Genomic DNA, 16,650 nt, shown 5'->3' with positions numbered 1-16,650 from the left:
CCTTTCTCAACCCCTCTCCCCCTCATGTAAGTATGCCAAGTGTGAGGCTTGGCAAGTAGGCCTATTTGAATCCTAGTCCATTTAGTAGCTTAGAACCAGCTTGGCTAGAGAGCCTATTTCAACAGTAAAACCTGGTCACAGTTAAGTACCCAATGAGAGGTAAAATGTCAGGTCAAAGGGCCAAATGCCTTTTCTGCAGTACAGTGGTGCCAAGTCAGAGCCTAAACCCCTTTCTCGCCAGACCATTTGGGATCTCTCCCTGGTACAACTAGGAATGGCGGCACCGTGGCTCAAGCCTTCATTGTTGGTGTCCGTCCCCATCTACAGCAGTTCTCCAGTGTGGTCCTCTTCCAAGTAGCACTTGAAAAAATCTGGCACATGGGTTCAACAAACCACAATTTAGCAATTCTCAATCCAAAGGAGATGGTATGCTCTTAGAGGGGTCTTCTGATGTTACAATGTGTGTGTGTGTGGGGGGGGGGGGGAGGGTTCTCTAAACATGTAATGGGTGGAAGCCAGGGAAACTTAAAACATAAGTCCACACCTAAAATTGTTCACAGTAGCTCTTCTGGGGAAACAATTCAGTTATCACATTTTACCCATTCAGTCAGACCATTAAAGGATCATGAGGCTGAGGACAGAAGTAGCCTATGTCTCATAAAAGCTGACATAGCTTTTATTTTACATTTTCCCACAGTCCCTCATCCACCAATGTCATTTCCCAGTCTGATAACACAGGAAATAGGCAGACACATGGACTTTTTTTTTTTTCAATATTTTTATTAACTGAGACAGACCTAAAACCGCAGCTTCTGGAAGAACCATTTGTTCTTGCCCGTCTTGTATCTGGAGGGGGGAAGAAAAAAGACACAAATGAGAGAAGGAATCACAGAAGACAAAACTGTCTTCATAGAGGACAGTGAAACCACACTCCAACATTCACTACCAAAGCCTTCTTACCGCTCCTCAAACTTGACCTTTGCCTCTCGCCGGGCCTTGCGTTTGAGAGCAGGGTCTCTGAAGACATCCTTGTTGACAACAGTTTTGTCCAAGGGGATATCCACGGAGTACCTGGGGACAATGGCAGAAGGTAGGAGCAGCCCACAGGCCGCCAGGGCCCTCTCCCCTCCATCCCACTCCTGGGACATTGGCATGTCATGGTCTATAGGAGTTATCAACACAGGCTAAAGTCCCAATGATATTTTCTGGAAAACACCCAATTTTAACAAAATCATCTACACAGATTCAAGCCACTGAAAAACTTCATGCTTCATTCTCTCAATTTCCCACAACTTCCCTATCCTATACTACTATTATCCTTGAGAGAGGAAGACGCAGGCCAGATCCTGTTTTACTGTGGCTGGAAACAAATGGAACAATCTCTACTTAACACCTAAACTTGGCCAAGGCAGGGAAGACACTTCAGAAGTGACAGGAAAGTGAACAGGAAGAGAGACAATACTAGAAACCACTGCCAATGATAAATTCAAAACGACGCCTCTCCCCACACTACAGCGGCTACCAGGTTGTCCTCTTATTCAGTCAGGCAGAGAAGGGGAAAAGAGAAGTCACTTTCATTTCCATTCTCGAAATGCTCACCTTGTGGGCATGAGGTGATTATAATTATAAACTTTCACAAAAGACTTGATCTTTGACCTCTTGGCGATTTTCTTCTTGCCCATGGCAGCTGTCACTTTGCGGGGATAGCGATCAATTCCAGCCACCAGAGCGTGGCTGTAGGGTCGGTCTGAGGTGCCGTCATCAATGTTCTGAAGGAGCAAGAATTACATGTTACCAGCCATTTAGGCCCTGTGCTAGAATAACCCTGCCCCTAGGTCTCTCACACCCATGACTGTAAAAACCACACAGCAAACATTCTGAGTGCTATGCTAGATGCCCAAAGAATAACAGTGAAAAGGGAGGTATCTTTCCCACCAGGAAAAATCTGGAAGGGTGCCTGGGAAATAAGAGATTTAAATTGTAACAAGAGTGAATGATTATAATTAATGATTGCTATACGTCAAGCACTGGTTCTCAGGACTTGACGTCTCTTAATCTCCTCCAGAACTGGAAGGGGTAGAGGCAGGGTGCCAAACCTGGGCGTCTAACTCCAAAACCAGCCTCAGGGAGATGGAGGAAGGGGGACCAAGGGCGCCCCAGTCAAAAACAGTGGTGTATGTGACCAGAGCTTAGGGAAATGTCATAAAAGGCTGGAGAGGTAGGCAGAAAGCAAACACTGAAGGGCTAGGTCATGCTAAGTGACCATTTGGACTAGAAACATTTTCTTCTCTTTCACGGAGTCCCTGCAACGACAGGGACTCCTGTCGTTACTACCTGCTTGACCTCAGGTGAAACTCTACATCTCTAAACCTCTGCAGTAGAAAGCAACTCTACAGTAACTGTAAGAATTGGACATGACGACACCATGACGACATGGTGCCACGGACCAATCAAGAGTTCACAAACGTTGGCCATTACTATTATTAAAAAGCCTCTTTGACAGAGGACGGGTCAGGTGTTAACCATCCAATTCAACTCCCGTTTGTTTATTTTGCGTCTTTCTCAAACGGTCTTATGCATTCACAACCCCCTCGCCCCGCAATGCTCAGGGAGTAATGCCCCCAAACTAGATCTTGAATTTCAAGCTGCCCGCCAGCCCAGCCCATTCACGGGATACAAAGGCGCACAGGCCCAGAGGACTGGTACCTTCACGATGACCGCTTTGCGTCCGGAGTAGCGACCGGCCAGGACCAGCACCACCTTCCCGGGTTTCATGAACTTGCCCATTTCTGCAGAGGAAGAAGGGGTCGCTCAGAAATCCGCCAGTTCAGGCTGTGGGCCCCGGAACTTCAGCTGTGCTCACTGACGTCTCGGTTCAGGTCGCCTGCGGGCCCTGCTCGCAGAACAGGACCTGGTACGAAGCCGCCAGAGACCGAAGAAGGGAAAGCACCACGCACCACCCCGCAACTCGACCCCAATGCCGCGGATGGCGGCGGATTGGAAACCCCAACCACAGCCACTACTCACCGGCAGCTACCACTCGGGACTACAGCAAAAAGGAAGAAACGGCACTTCCGCTAACCTTTCACGCCCGGGAACGTGACCTCACTTCCTGTCCCGCCCCCTTGGGCTTCTCCCCGCCTCTTCCGTGGCGCTTAGAATCTGTGTTGAAGGAGGAAGCTCTTGCGGGGCAAGTAAGGTCTGGCGGCTCGTTTATTCAAATCAAACTTTATTAGCAGCTCCAGCAGTAGACGGGGCAAAGGAATTTTGTCTCCCGCGGAAGACTTTTAAGGTGGACACAGCGGCTCCGCTGCTCCACTTGTTGTAGGTCCTTTCTCTGGCGCTAGAGGGTGGGGAGACACACTTTGAAATTTCCTTTTTTTGCCTTGGAAGAATCAGAAACAAAATAGGACATTTATTAGTGCCAACTGTGTTCACTCTTAGGCATAAGGACGAGACGAAGATCAATCAAACGAGGGTGCGTGAGAGAAGTGGAAGATGATTATGGTGATGTTAGCAGCTGCATGCCTTGTGTTAATGTTTACGTACATTATCTTTTGATCCTCATAACAACACTAGGAGATAAGTACTGTTCTCTCTATTCTACAGTTGAAGATACTGTGGTTTGGAGAGGTTGAGTAATTTGCCCCAACTCCACAACTAGTAAGTATTTGAGCAAAAAGCAAAAGCAAAGTGTTAGTTGCTCAGTCAGGTCTGACGCTGCGACCCCTGGACTGTAGCCCGCCAGGCTCCTCTGTCCATGGGATTTTCCAGACAAGAATACTAGAGTGGGTTGTCATTGCCTCCTCCAGGGGATCCCTTCCTCCAGTTTGATCTTCCAGGGATCGGACCCAGGTTTCCCGCATTCATCGCAGATGGATTCTTTACCCTCTAAGCCACGAGGGAAGCTCTTAGACCATGAGACTGTTTGCCAAAGAGAACTCTTCAGGGACTCCCTGGTGGTCCAGTGGCTAAGACTCCACATTCCCAATGCAGTTGTCTTTCAAGTTCAAGAGAAACCATCTTACAGTTTTTGCTCATCTGAACACTGACAAATCTGTAGGTCTTGGGCAAGCCATGGGAACAATCAGGGTTTCATCATTTCTCCTCTAGAGACTCGTTGGGGACCAATTTCCCCTGCAGCCCTCAGGACTTCATTTCAGTGGTTTATCACCCTAATTATGTGTCAATACTTACATTTTAATATTAAATTAAAATGTTTTAACTCAGAATATGATGTTTTAGAGTTGGAAAAGACCTCAGGGGTTATCTAGTTGGGCCTCTCAAAGATTAGAGGACAGTTCTAGAGCAGAAAAGTCACAGAATTGGTAGCACAGAGGAAGGCACCCCCATTCCCAAGCCTGTGCTTTTGCCGCTGCACCACACAACCTGTCCATTTCCACCTCCATGGTCTTCTTTCAGCCCCCTTATTTGCTTCTGTCTCTTTTGCTGTTTCTTTCTTGGAAAATAGAAACCAAACCCTGAAATTTTATCATTGCCTTGAACTCTTCTCACATGCTAAACTCTCCAAATCAAATTAGTAACTAAATCCTGTGAATTTCACCTTTTAAGTCAATTTTTTTTCCACCACCCCCCTAACTGATCCAGCTTCAGTTGTCTTCAGTTGTCTTCTCCATTCCTTCCTCAAAACTTTGGGTGGATCAAAATTGCTTGGGATATTTATTAAATATGCATCACCAACTGAAGAGACTCCAATTTGGGTCTGGAGTGGAGTCATGAGCTACAGGTCTTATTTTGAGAAACTTCTCTAAACACAACTCTTTTTAAAAATAATTGTTTATTTTTGGCTGCACTGGGTCTTCATTGCTGTGTGGGCTTTCTCTAGTTGTGAAAAGTGGGGGCTACTCTTTAGTTGCGGTGCATGGGGTTCACATGATGGTGGCTTCTCTTGTGGAGCACAGGTTCTGGGTGTGTGGGCTTCAGTAGTTGTGGCTTGTGGGCCCTAGAGCTCAGGCTCAGTAGTTGTGGCACACAGGCTTAGTTAGCTGCTCCGTGGCATGTGGAATCTTCCTGGACCAGGGATTGAATCTGTGTCCCCTGAATTGGCAGGCAGTTTGTTATTCACCGTACCACCAGGGAAGTCCTAAACACAATACTTAAGTACTCTCTCTTAATCTGCCTGAAATCCTTTGGTGGCTCAAACCAAAGTTTGAACTCTCCCTTCCTGTCTTCTCCCTTCTTCACACACTCCCTCCTCACCACCCTTCACATCCCCCCAGGTTCCAGCCAGCTCAACTACTCAAAGATCCAACCTCTTCTGAGCCCAGGGTCTTCACTCAGGCTGTTCCATGTTTCTTTATTCTTCTCCTCCACTGTAGCCAGGCAAAATCCTATCCAATCCATCCTTCAAGGCCACTGTATAGAATTCTCCCAGGCAGAATTCATCTCTTCCTTCTCTATGCTCTCTCAGCAATCCAGTCCACATTTAATTTATTGTAGAACATATTTTAGTTGGTTTGGGAAAGTGGTTGTCAGAGTATGGTCCCTAGACCAGCAGGATCAGTGTAACAAGTGTGGGAACTTGTTAGAAATGCAACTTCTGAGGCCCCATCCCAGAGCTACTAAATAAAAAACGGGATAGATCCCAGCAATTTAACAAGGTACTAAAATCTCGAATCGATTTGGTATCTCCTTTCCTAAATCTTGTTCCTTGAAGGCAGAGAGCGGTAAGTCCTGAGCGCCTAGCCTGGCCCAAGCAGTTGGTGTGTGGTCGGTAGTGAATGAATGAAGGCAGAGCACCTTGGGAATCTTTAACACCTTGAAGATCATACCATGGACCCTGAACTTTCACTGGATACATATCCATGGTTCTCTTTCATTTTGATCTTGCATAGCCTAAGACCTGGGCTGACAGTTGTTCCTCTCCTCCTTCATCCTGTCTGCCTCACTCCAAGCCAAGCAGAGACCTCTGTCCTCAGTTATATTGCAGACGTTACCAGTGACTAGTAGATGTGTGATGGCTGGCATGCCTGTCTCTACATGTCTTTAAGTTTCATGAAGCACTTGGCACAACAATGGCTGTCTGTCCATCTCCCTACAGTCCAGTCATTTGGCAGCCGAAATTTCTGGCAGGTATGTGGAAAATACCTTGTCATTCCCAAAGTGTTTATGAAATGATGGGGTGGTTAAAGGAGAGAGAGGAACAAAAGATTTTGAAGCATGATGCAATGAGGTAACATAACAGTATAGACTATAGGATTTGGATTTGGGCAACTTGAGTTCAAATCCCAGCTCTTCCAACATGTAAATGGGAACAAAATATTTAACCCTATCTGCAGTAAGTTTTCCTCAACTACAAAATGGGGATAATATTGTCCTGTCTTACAAGTAGTAAGAATTAAATTAGGAAGACACACACACAAAATGCTTCTCATGATGCTAGCATAAAAGCCTTCATGCCAGTTAAGTTTTTGTGAGGATTATACTGGGGTGGGTGATCCAGAGCTATGCCACATGGCTATAGCACTTATCACCCACCCTAAACGAAGCTATGGTTTTTCCAGTAGTCACGTATGGATGTGAGTGGACCATAAAGAAAACTAAGCACCGAAGAATTGATGCTTTTGAACTGTGGTGCTGGAGAAGACTCTTGAAGAGTCCCTTGGACTGCAAGGAGATCAAGCCAGTCAATCCTAAAGAAAATCAGTCCTGAATATTCATTGGAAGGATTGATGCTGAAGCTCCAATACTTTGGCCACCTGATGCAAACAACTGACTCCTTGGAAAAGACCTTGATGCTGGGAAAGATTGAAGGCTGGAGGAGAAGGGGACGACAGAGGATGAGATGATTGGGTGGCATCACTGACTCAATGGACATAAGTCTGAGCAAGCTCTGGGAGTTGGTGATGGACAGGGAGGCCTGGCGTGCTGCAGTCCATGGGGTTACAAAGAGTCAGACACAACTGAGCGACTGAACTGACTCACTGACTGAAATGGTATCCAGCTGAGTGATTTTTAAAATATGATTTTGTTTATTTTTAGTTCTGGTTGTGTTTCATCTTCCTTGTTGCATGGGTGTTTTCTCTGGTTGTGGAGCGCATTTCTCAGTGCGGTGGTTTCTGTTATTGCACAACATGGGCTCTAGAGCACACAGGCTTCAACAGCTGCAGTATGTAGGCTGAGTAGTTGCAGCTTCTGTGCTTCAGAGCACAGCCTCATAGTTGTATGCACAGGCCTAGCTACTCTGAGTATGTGATGTCTTCCCAGATAGGGACCGAACCCGTGTCTCCTGCGTTGGCAGGTGGATTGTTTACCACTGAGCCACCAGAGAAGCCCCAGACAAACGAATTTAGAAGTGCCAAATCTGGGACTTCCTGGTGGTCCAGTGAGGACTCTGAGCTCCCAATGCAGGGGACCTGGGTTAAATCCCAGGAACTAGATCCCACATGCTCTAAGACCCGGCAAACCCAAAAAAAAAAGAAAAAGTGCCAAGTCCAAAAGTGGTATGTGTTGTGAGATTTGCTGTGGGGACAGGACTGCAGGCCTGGACAGAATGAGATGAAAATGCCAAGGGCACTTTTTCGTGAACTTTTCAAGGGGCGGAGGGCAGAGAAGAGGCGGAAAAGCCAGGAGCCAGGCATTACTCAAGGAAATACTGATCTGGATCAGATGGGCTGACAGCGCTCAGACAGACTTATAAACCAAAGCCAATGGTCTTGAAGGTCTTTGCAGAGAAGCTACACAAAATACTATGATTTTATTAGCAATCACAGGTATCATTTTCCACAATATTTTACACTTATCCTGTCTCACAAGAAGGAAGACTCATTCTAATGAATTGCCAAGAATATACCTTAAATAATATTTTATCCCCCCAAATTAAGTTAAAATGCACTACATAACAGTGCAGACACAAAGTGCAGCTGGCAATTTAATACATGAAATGATGCTGAACCAGTAGTGTTGGGGAACCCATTTGGCTTTCCAGAAGGTGATACACTTTGCTTATCTTTGGTCAGTCCCAGAGCAGTATGCAAGCTGAATAGCAGATGTGAACTAAAAAGGCTAAAACAGACCAAATATGACCAATCTAGAGTCAGTTTTACAAGGAAATGTTCAGCCCCTTCTCTATCACCAATGATCAGCCACAGTTCCTATCCCTGCTGTAGTACTGCTCATGAGGTCAGACCTCCTCCACCAAGCAGCCTCCAGGACTCATGGAGCACAACCACCTTGAGCACATTTCCTTCGTGGGAGCCGGCAGGTGCACAGAGAAAAGGTTACTTGCCAGGGGATATGGTACCAGATGGTTGCTGTCCTTGGAAACCAGTTCCGAAACTAAAAGACCATTGCCTGGGCCGTGACTACCTCGTCAGGGAAAGAATTTAGTTCTCACCTCTATGTGAAAAAGGGCTCATATTACAATCAACTGTGGGGAATTGCCTCGCAGTCCAGTGGTTAAGATGTGGCCCTTTCACCACTATAGGCCTGGATTCAATCCCTGGTCAGGGAACTAATATCTCACAAGCTTTGTGGCACCACCAAAAAAAAAAAAAACCCCAAAAAACAACAACAACAAAAAACAATTGTGGTTAATGCCCTTAGAAATACTGTTCTCAAATACTTCTACTCCCGTTTTAGAGGAAGCTATGGAAAAGAAATGGCCTCCCCTGACCCGGGGCTCAGGAAGACAGAGGCATTGGTATTCACAAAAAGAATTTAAATTCTGACCCAGGACTCTCACAAACCTGCTTCAAGTGAAAGAAGATGACTCCCAACTTGACTGACAGGAGCCTCAAGTTAAATCTCTTCCAAGACCAACAACTCACTCACTACCATGAAGAGAATGCTTACAGCAACCTGGATTTTCTAAAAATCAGGTGTGGCATGATGAAGGTGTACCCATGACTGACTTCTTTTCCACGGGCTCAAGTATATGTGCTCATGTGTACACATACATCAGGGCTGAACCTTTTAACAAGAGGGTCTCCAGCATATCTTTCTGAGATGCTAATTTGATGGGGAAAACAGACTTTGTATTATCTGGCTGGTGAAAATGTCTTTAGCCTCTCCTAATTCCTGCTTTTACTCCAGAAGACTATCCATCCATCCCCACTGAGCAAGGTGCTAGTCTGGGGCCAGGGCACTCTCTCAAAAGGCATCTTTGATGTTCTTGAGCTGGCGCACAGCTAGGTCTACAGGGAGGCTGAACTTGAGGCTGCTGAGGCGGCTGAGCAGGTTGAGGGCGCTCTCGAAGCCCGTGTGCGCCATGTAGCTCCAGGGCTGGTAGTGGGGCTCGATGAGCGACCCCGACTTGCAGATGAGGTTCATCCAGGACACGAGACGCTGCTCATTCAGCGCCATGCACACCAAGGCCTTCAGCTCCGAGTCTGCGCTGCGCTTGAAAGGGTCGTGCTCCGTCAGCACCATGTGGATGGCTGTCAGCAGGCTCTGCTTGGGCGTCACCACAGTGCCTCCTGTGACGGGCAAGGCGAAAGACTGCGAGAGCTTTCGGGCCGGGGATTCCACGTATGCGCGGCCGTTCTTGGCGTGGTAGTACTTTACAAACAGCTCCCAGGGGTGCATGGCCTCGGGGGCCGAGGAGAAGGCGGGCAGAAGACAGGCGATGGGGGCCATGACGAGGCTCATCCCTGGCGAGGGGGCGTACAGGCCGTGGGCCAGCAGGTCCCTCACAGCCGCTGTCAGCTCCTTCCGCACAGCCACCGTCAGCTCATCCTTGCCTCCCAGGGAGAGGTCCTGGAGGCTGGCGGAGCCGGTGACGTGCCCGTGCGCCTGGTGTCTCAGGGCGAGCAGCTTCACCCGGTCTACTGAGGCCTCCAGCCTCTTCAGCAAGGGAGAGTAGTCCCTGTCGGCCTGGCCCCTCGGCCACAGGGGCTGCGGGATCTGGCCCGTGGCACACCCGAACTGGCTGACGGCAAAGATCTGCAGCACTGCCAGTGCTCGGCGCATCAGGTGCAGCCCTGTCTCTCGAACTCTCTTCACATCTTCTGCCTTCGCTGTGTAGGAAACACAGTAACTCATCAGTGAGAGGCTGTAGTGGTCAGAGGTGCCGCCTACAGCTTAGAAGCCGAGATTCAGGCTGGCTTCTGACCTACAGTACGGGTCCTGCATGAAGCCAAGAGCCACTCAGGATGATACCGGACTTACCTATTTTGGTTAATAACAACTATTTTGAGAGATATAACTCACATAACATTCAACTGACCCATTAAAAGTGTATGATTCAGTTGTTTTTTTTTTTTAATATTCAGAGTTGTGCAACCATCCTCTCCCAAAGAAACCATGTAGCACTGGCATTTTCCATTCCCCATTTCTCCCTAATCTGCAGGCCTAGGCAACTGCTAGTCCACTTTCTGTCTCTCTAGATTTGTGCATTCTGGAAGCTGTACTTACTTTTGCTGTTTCCTGGAGGCAGTCTGCTGCTGCCAGCTCTGCTGGAGTCACTTCCTGTCTTCCCGCTGGCCTTGCACTCACAGTGTCCACTCCCTGTCTGTAATGGGCTTCCTACTTCATCTGCAATCAGAGGTTATGAAGAGAAGACCCTTGTTTAGCCTCATTTTGGCAGGTTTTTAAAGGAGAAATACTATTTACTAGTGCCTACCATGTGACAAGACTTTTACAAATAGTATTTCATTGTGTGGAACAGTGACTAGCAATATACTAGCTGGCTCAATAACTATTTGCTGAGTGCAGGAAGCATGAATCATCATTTGATGGAGGAGGAGAGCCAGACTAAAGAGGTTAGAAAACTGCCTACCCTCTTTAGTCCATGCAGGACACAAAGTTGGTGAACAACAGGGCTCAGATTTTAACTCTATGGTTCTAAAATCCATGTCCTTTCCACACCATTGTGTTGGCTCCCTTACCAAGTGATCAAATCTCTTTAACAGTTCATCAAGGACCAACACTATTAGCTGTTAGTACTCAAAAATACATATAATTATGATGACGTCCAGCTGTCTGCTCTGACCTTGGATGAAGTTGATGAACATCTCGAGGTCTCGGATCTGAGTTTTCAGCTGCTCAACCAGCTGTTCTTTCACTCGGGCTGGGTTGACAATTTGAGCCACAGCAGCATCCACACGCTGCCGAAGCTCCTCAGTGGACAGTGAGCTGAGGTCCTCATTCAGATTCATGTCCAGTTTCTTTATTAACTCATCAATGATCACCTGCCAAGACCAAAGCCATGAGCACACCCTTTGGAATTTTTAGGGAGAGGGTTAGGGAGAAGGAGAATCTTGACTAGTTGCCTCCCTCCTACCCTTAAATGGAAATCAAATTTGTGAAAAAAATGGTGCAACTGCTGATCAAGGTGAGGGCACAGGCCCTTTATTTTTCTTATAGAGATAAGGACACTTGGTTCCAACAGAATGGCTCTTCTCGCTGCAAATTTTCTACCTGGCCAGGTAACTTTAGCTCAGGAGAACAACAGTGTGAATGATCCAAAGTGGCTGATGATCCCAAAAGCCCCATAAGTAGATTCCCTCGTGGCCTCCAAGAGAATAAATACTGATTTATCTTAGTCTCTAGTCCTTCTCATCCCCCTTCGCCCTATTCTAGGCAACTAAAGGAAAAGCTCTGCAAAACACCCAGGCACGTTACAGCCAAAATACCCCAGTGACAATATGAGGAACAACGTGAAAACCATATAATGTGTAACTCCAGCTCTGCCATAAAAAAAGCCACATCACAGCTCCAGGAAGACAAACACATAGGGGAGGCTGTATTCTGACCAGCAGATTTACCTGTCTGCCCAGGTGTTGCTTTAATATATACAGCATTAAAGTCAGGAGTCCTGGAATATTTCTCAACGGGTGCTGAGGGAAAAAACTAGTTTATAAAACTACTATGAAGTGCCCAAGTAGAATGGTTTTAAGGATCAAATGAAAGAAATTATTGTTTTTATTATTGTCACGCGAGTGTATGTTCCTCGGTTCTTTGTCTCATCACAACAAAAATTTGGAGTGACGGACATTAAAGCCCCTTGGCGGGTCACAGCTCTCAGAGGACAGACCGTGTTATAGCTCTCAGGTCTCCAACGGACCATGTTATAGCTCTTAAATAAATCAGTGTTACAGCTCTATTTATTTAGATAATAGCAGGAAAATCCATCTTCGAAGTGTGAGGGCACATCGATCCAAAGACGCGAAGAGAAGATCGCCCCATTGCGCGGTAGAGAGAGGGAGCAAAAGGGGAGAAGAGGGCTTTGGCTCCTCTTTTTATATATTTCTCTGTCCCTGGGCCTGTCTTATGTAAATTGGGCTTAGGCAGGAGCGTTGTTTGTTTTACCTGAGGTTCTCACTCCAGTCCTCGTACCTTCCTTTGTTCTATTTTTGCAGGCTTTCCCTTCCAGGTCTTTTAGCCACCGCCATTTTGAACTCTTTTTCCCTATTCTAACTACCTAACATTATTATATGACTATTAATAATAACCACCACCTCTTAAAAAAAAAAAAGGCTCCATCAACATATTAGAAAGCTTCGGCACTTGTGTTTCCACGTGTGAATAAAGACTGGTCCCAGGTAGTAACAACATTTCCCTTTGATTTGGGTCAGTGGTGAGGCGGAGGGTGAGCAAGCTGGGAAGGGACAAAGGAACCCGAGGCAGTAAAGGAGGAGCCTCAGGGTCTGCTCACCCGCTGTCTTTCCAAGACCACAGACTGTGGAAGGGAGTCATAACTGCCCTCTTGATAGGCAAATGTTTCCAGGTCATCGAGCTGGGTTTTGAGCTGCAGGATCAGTTCCTTTTGCTTCTCCCTTTGGGTTTCCAGACGTTCCCGTTTCTCCTGCTCACTCTAAGAAAGAAAAAGATTTAGGTCGGTTTCACAGGAAAAGAAAAAGTCAGGACATATTAAGAATCCTCTTAAGCCAAAGATGACTAGAAAAATGTAAAATGCTCCCAAGTAACCCAAATGAAATACGGAATTCATGAGACAGACTCAAAAAGAATTATTTCATCTGGGAGAATATATTAAATGTGTGTTTTCTTTAAGGATTTCTCCTTCACTGGAAATAGGATATGAATACAATGGGGCCTTTTGTTAACACTGCTTCCCCCTCCCACCCCACAAAGTTCTAGTTAAGATTGACACAATTTATTTCATCCAGGAAGCCTTCCAGGAATTAAACATGCCATCCTCCATAGCCAATTCTCCTGAACAGCTGCGGCAGTCAAATTGTGCAAGATAATCTAGAGGTAAGGGTGTAGAGAAAGGCTTGGTAACTCGTAACTAGTTTTTTAAGGTCAAAGCTCCTCCAATATATTGCAAAATCGAATGAATAAATGCTAGTGCCTGAGGCAGTGAAAAAAAAAAAATCTAAAGCCAAGTAATAGGGATGGGAAGGTAATAAGTTTTCTTAAAAAGAAAAAAAAAAGTCTGGTAAGGTTCCCTAAACAGTGACTCCTTTTCTCACTGTCACCAGGTCATTTCTGCATTTAAATGCTTAAAAATCCTTTAGAGAGGTTCTTCCCTGGTGGTCCAGTGGTTAGGAATCTGTGCTTCCACTGCAGGGGGTGTGGGTTCAATCTCTGGTGGGGGAACTATGATCCCAGATGCAGTACTGTATGGCAAGAAAACAAAACAAAAACTCTTTGGAGAGGTAAAGTCTTGCCAATATGTTCTCAAAAACGGGTTCTTCCTTGCCTTACTTTTTTTTTTTTTTGGCTGCCCTGTGCAGCGTGAGGGATCCCTAGTTCCTGGACCAGGAATTGAACCTACACCCCCTGCAATGGAATTGCAGTGTTCCAGTCACTGGACTGCCCAGGAAGCCCCTCCCTTGTCTTTCTTGAGTATAAAAAGCAAAAGCAGCAAATTATTTGCAGGTGTAACCCGGCATTTTAAACTAGATATCTATAGGATATTAAATTTAATCTTAAAATGGTACTTACCAAGGCCTCCAGAAGTAAGGTATGAGAGAGAACAAATGAAAAATAACAAATTAACTTTTGTTTAGCTACTTAAAAAAGCAAGCCTCTTGCTTTAGTTTTGTCCAATAGAAAAGCAAGCCTTTTCTTGGGGGATATTGCTCTCCAATCCTTTCCCAAAGTCGTAGTTTTTTTTCTTAGAATCCTGTTCTCCCCCACTGAATGAAGACCTAGATATCCTTTAAGAGGTTTCCTCGATTTCCCCAGGCAGAACCAACCACATCCTCTGTATTTTATATACACTTTTACGCTAGCTCATGTTACATTATAAAGATCCATGTATGAGTCTGTCTCCTCAGTTCTATGAACTCCTTAAGGGCAAAGGCCTTGATTGTACCCCCAGGGTCAAGCTCAGTGCAGGCTCTCAGTATACATTTGCTGTATGTTACTGAACTCAATCATGTTCAGAAGGACACATAACTAAATACTGAACTCTTATGGTGAAAGTTGTTTGACTGGCCCAAATGGAAAGAAGTAGTGAAATTTTGTTTTCATTGTATCCTTTCCCAAGCTATGAAATCCAGGAAGAAAGAAACCAGTCATAGATCGTGATTCCATTTTCATGAGTGTACCAGCTGAATGCTTCACCTGTGATGGTAATTACTGAGTACGCTATCTACGGGAGTGTGGGCAAACAAGTTTACTAGGTGAGAACAATGAGCTTTGGTGCAAGACAGGAAATAACAAATAATTTCCAGTATGAGGTGAGATAAAATACTGGTTAAAAAACCTGAAAAACTGAAACCGATACATACTAAATCATTTAGTTCAAACACATCCTCACTTTGGTGCTACTTGTTCACGTGTCAATATACGCACATAAGACTGCAGCTGCACATCAGGTGTTTTGATCTCTCAGGTGTTTTTCAGTTGTACTGTGTGCCCAAAAGTAAAAGTGAACAGCCAAACATCCACACTGAACCTTAGGTGCTCCTCACTCCTGAACAGAGTCCAACCACAGTAGTTCTATCCTATTTGTTCCTTAAAAGCCTAGCAATTTGGGGACTTGTGCAAAGAGCTGTGGGTATGTGGAGAGAACGGTGGTACAGTAAACACAGGATTGTACTGGAAACATTTAGATTAAAATAAGCAAGTCAATATCTGCTACTGATAAGTCGTCTTGGCTAAAACCAATTTTAGTGGGAAGAAAGCCACATGTGGATTGTAACCTAAACAATAAAAAGGTGGGGAAAAGAGAGCCCAACAAGCTACAAGCTATCTACAATTCTGCACTTACAGCGGTTCAAAAACGGAAGGGAAATGTTGCCTGTGGATGTCATACAAATTTTCAGTACTTAGTGTCGGCTAACTGAATCAATCTTGTCATAGCTGCCAAAGGTGCTTCCTTTAGAATATCTAGTTATTAAGTAGGGTGGGAAGAAGTTTTTAAAATACCAGCATCAGTAAATTTATATAATCAGGAGTTGTGTTTCTTTCAATTACTGAGACCTTACTGTTTACCAAAGCTCTCACACAGACAGGAGAATCTGAAGATAAAAGACATTCTCTAGATTCTGGGAAAGCACAGATAAGGAGTATATCTAAATTTCCATGGATTTCAATTCGCTTGCTCTTCACTAAACAATATTCTCAATCCCCAGAGTCGGGGTACTCTATCAGCAAACATGCTCAAGACAGGTACTGGAAGCGATAACAAGGTGATTGGGAGCAGTATTGTTTCAGCTGGTTGCTCTACTGTCTGAATACTCTCCTCGCTCATCTCTCTTTTGCCTTTTATGTCATCACACCTGCATGTCTTTCCACACCTTTGGTGGACACCTCTCATCACCAGCTTCCCAGGCCTCTCTGTGTGGTCTCTGTCGGGTCTCTTCTGGGACACGCATACCCACCTAGACGAGCCGGCTCCTCACCAAAGCTACCTGCGTTCGAGTTAACATCGCCACCCACCCAGCCTTCTATTCCCATATCCCTCGGGGCCTGGCCCCAGCTGTTCACCTGGTCCTCGCCCCGTAACCGTGGTCGGTCCCCCGGCAGCCCGTCGCCATCATCGCTGGCGGGGTCCTCCGAGCCCCCGTAACCCAGGACGTGAGGGCAGCCACGGAAGGCGAAGTCCTCGAGCTCGCGCAGGAGGCGCTGCTGCTCCGCCGGCGCCCCGCGTACCACCTGCCGCAAGCGGAACTGCACCTGCGCGAAATGCGAGGACAGCGCGAGCAGCGCCGAGTCCAGCCGCCGCCTCTCGGCCCGCAGCCGCCGTAGCGTCCGGCCGGGGGAGTCCGGCGGGGAGCCGGGGACCACTCCGGGCTCCTCGGCTGCCGCCTCTTCGGAGAACGCCGCCGCTCCGGGCCCGGCCTCCGCCACCGCCCCCACCGGCGCCCACCGCACTGCCTCGCACGGCGGCAGCGACTCCTCTTCCTCCTCCTCTTCGTCCTTCGCCTTTGGTCCAGCGCCCGCCAGCCCAGTTACCGGCTCCGCAGCCGCTTCGACAGCCGCCATGTTTCAGGAAACGCCGCCGCACGTCAGCCGCGCCCCCCTGCTGCCATGGCAACGGCGCGCCAGCTGGGAAACCCGGGGAGCGTGTGGGCGGGGCTCAGACGTCACCAAGCTGAGACGTCATTCGGTGCCAGACTTCCCTCGGTGTATAATTCTGGTCAATGGTTATTTTAAATTGAGTGCCTGGTTTGTGTCGGGCACTGAGTATACTGAGCATTGGAGAAACAGGTGAATGAAGCCAGGACAAGTCCTTCCGTGTGTATCGACCTCTAGCCCTTCCTCTGGTTCCGGCTG

General features: G+C 46.8%; 2 protein-coding genes across 3 annotated transcripts; both read right to left on the bottom strand.

The window, feature by feature from the left end:
• Positions 1–653: 653 nt before the first annotated feature.
• On the bottom strand, positions 654–3,170 carry RPL27 (ribosomal protein L27). The gene is made up of 5 exons (XM_043904723.1): positions 3,028–3,170; positions 2,707–2,789; positions 1,600–1,769; positions 961–1,071; positions 654–846 (listed from the first exon to the last, which is right to left on the bottom strand). The coding sequence occupies exons 2-5, from the start codon at positions 2,785–2,787 to the stop codon at positions 798–800; spliced, it is 411 nt and encodes a 136-aa protein (XP_043760658.1). The 5' UTR covers positions 2,788–2,789; positions 3,028–3,170; the 3' UTR covers positions 654–797.
• A 4,513-nt stretch (positions 3,171–7,683) lies between these two features.
• RUNDC1 (RUN domain containing 1) lies at positions 7,684–16,494 on the bottom strand. Of its 2 annotated transcripts, XM_043904717.1 has the most exons (6): positions 15,862–16,494; positions 13,870–13,875; positions 12,617–12,775; positions 10,952–11,150; positions 10,375–10,494; positions 7,684–9,977 (listed from the first exon to the last, which is right to left on the bottom strand). In XM_043904717.1, the coding sequence occupies exons 1-6, from the start codon at positions 16,357–16,359 to the stop codon at positions 9,112–9,114; spliced, it is 1,848 nt and encodes a 615-aa protein (XP_043760652.1). In that variant the 5' UTR covers positions 16,360–16,494; the 3' UTR covers positions 7,684–9,111. The 2 variants fall into 2 exon arrangements, with proteins under 2 accessions (XP_043760652.1, XP_043760653.1); XM_043904718.1 differs by lacking the exon at positions 13,870–13,875.
• Positions 16,495–16,650: the final 156 nt, after the last annotated feature.

The sequence above is a fragment of the Cervus elaphus genome, chromosome 5 (genome assembly GCF_910594005.1).
Source record: "Cervus elaphus chromosome 5, mCerEla1.1, whole genome shotgun sequence".
In the NCBI taxonomy this organism is placed as follows: Eukaryota; Metazoa; Chordata; class Mammalia; order Artiodactyla; family Cervidae; genus Cervus; species Cervus elaphus.
Note: the sequence above shows the minus strand (reverse complement) of the source record. Positions and strands in the feature narration are given on the sequence as shown.

Excerpts from the sequence above, each read along its gene's own strand:
- RPL27 (XM_043904723.1), bottom strand. The coding sequence starts at position 2,787 with ATGGGCAAGTTCATGAAACCCGGGAAGGTGGTGCTGGTCCTGGCCGGT. Across the intron at positions 1,770-2,706 it reads GCAAAGCGGTCATCGTGAAG|AACATTGATGACGGCACCTC; the intron begins GTACCAGTCCTC and ends TTGCTCCTTCAG. Across the intron at positions 1,072-1,599 it reads AATCACCTCATGCCCACAAG|GTACTCCGTGGATATCCCCT; the intron begins GTGAGCATTTCG and ends CATTGTCCCCAG.
- RUNDC1 (XM_043904717.1), bottom strand. The coding sequence starts at position 16,359 with ATGGCGGCTGTCGAAGCGGCTGCGGAGCCGGTAACTGGGCTGGCGGGC. Across the intron at positions 11,151-12,616 it reads TGGTCTTGGAAAGACAGCGG|GTGATCATTGATGAGTTAAT; the intron begins GTGAGCAGACCC and ends TGGTCTTGGCAG. Across the intron at positions 10,495-10,951 it reads GTTCATCAACTTCATCCAAG|ATGAAGTAGGAAGCCCATTA; the intron begins GTCAGAGCAGAC and ends CTCTGATTGCAG.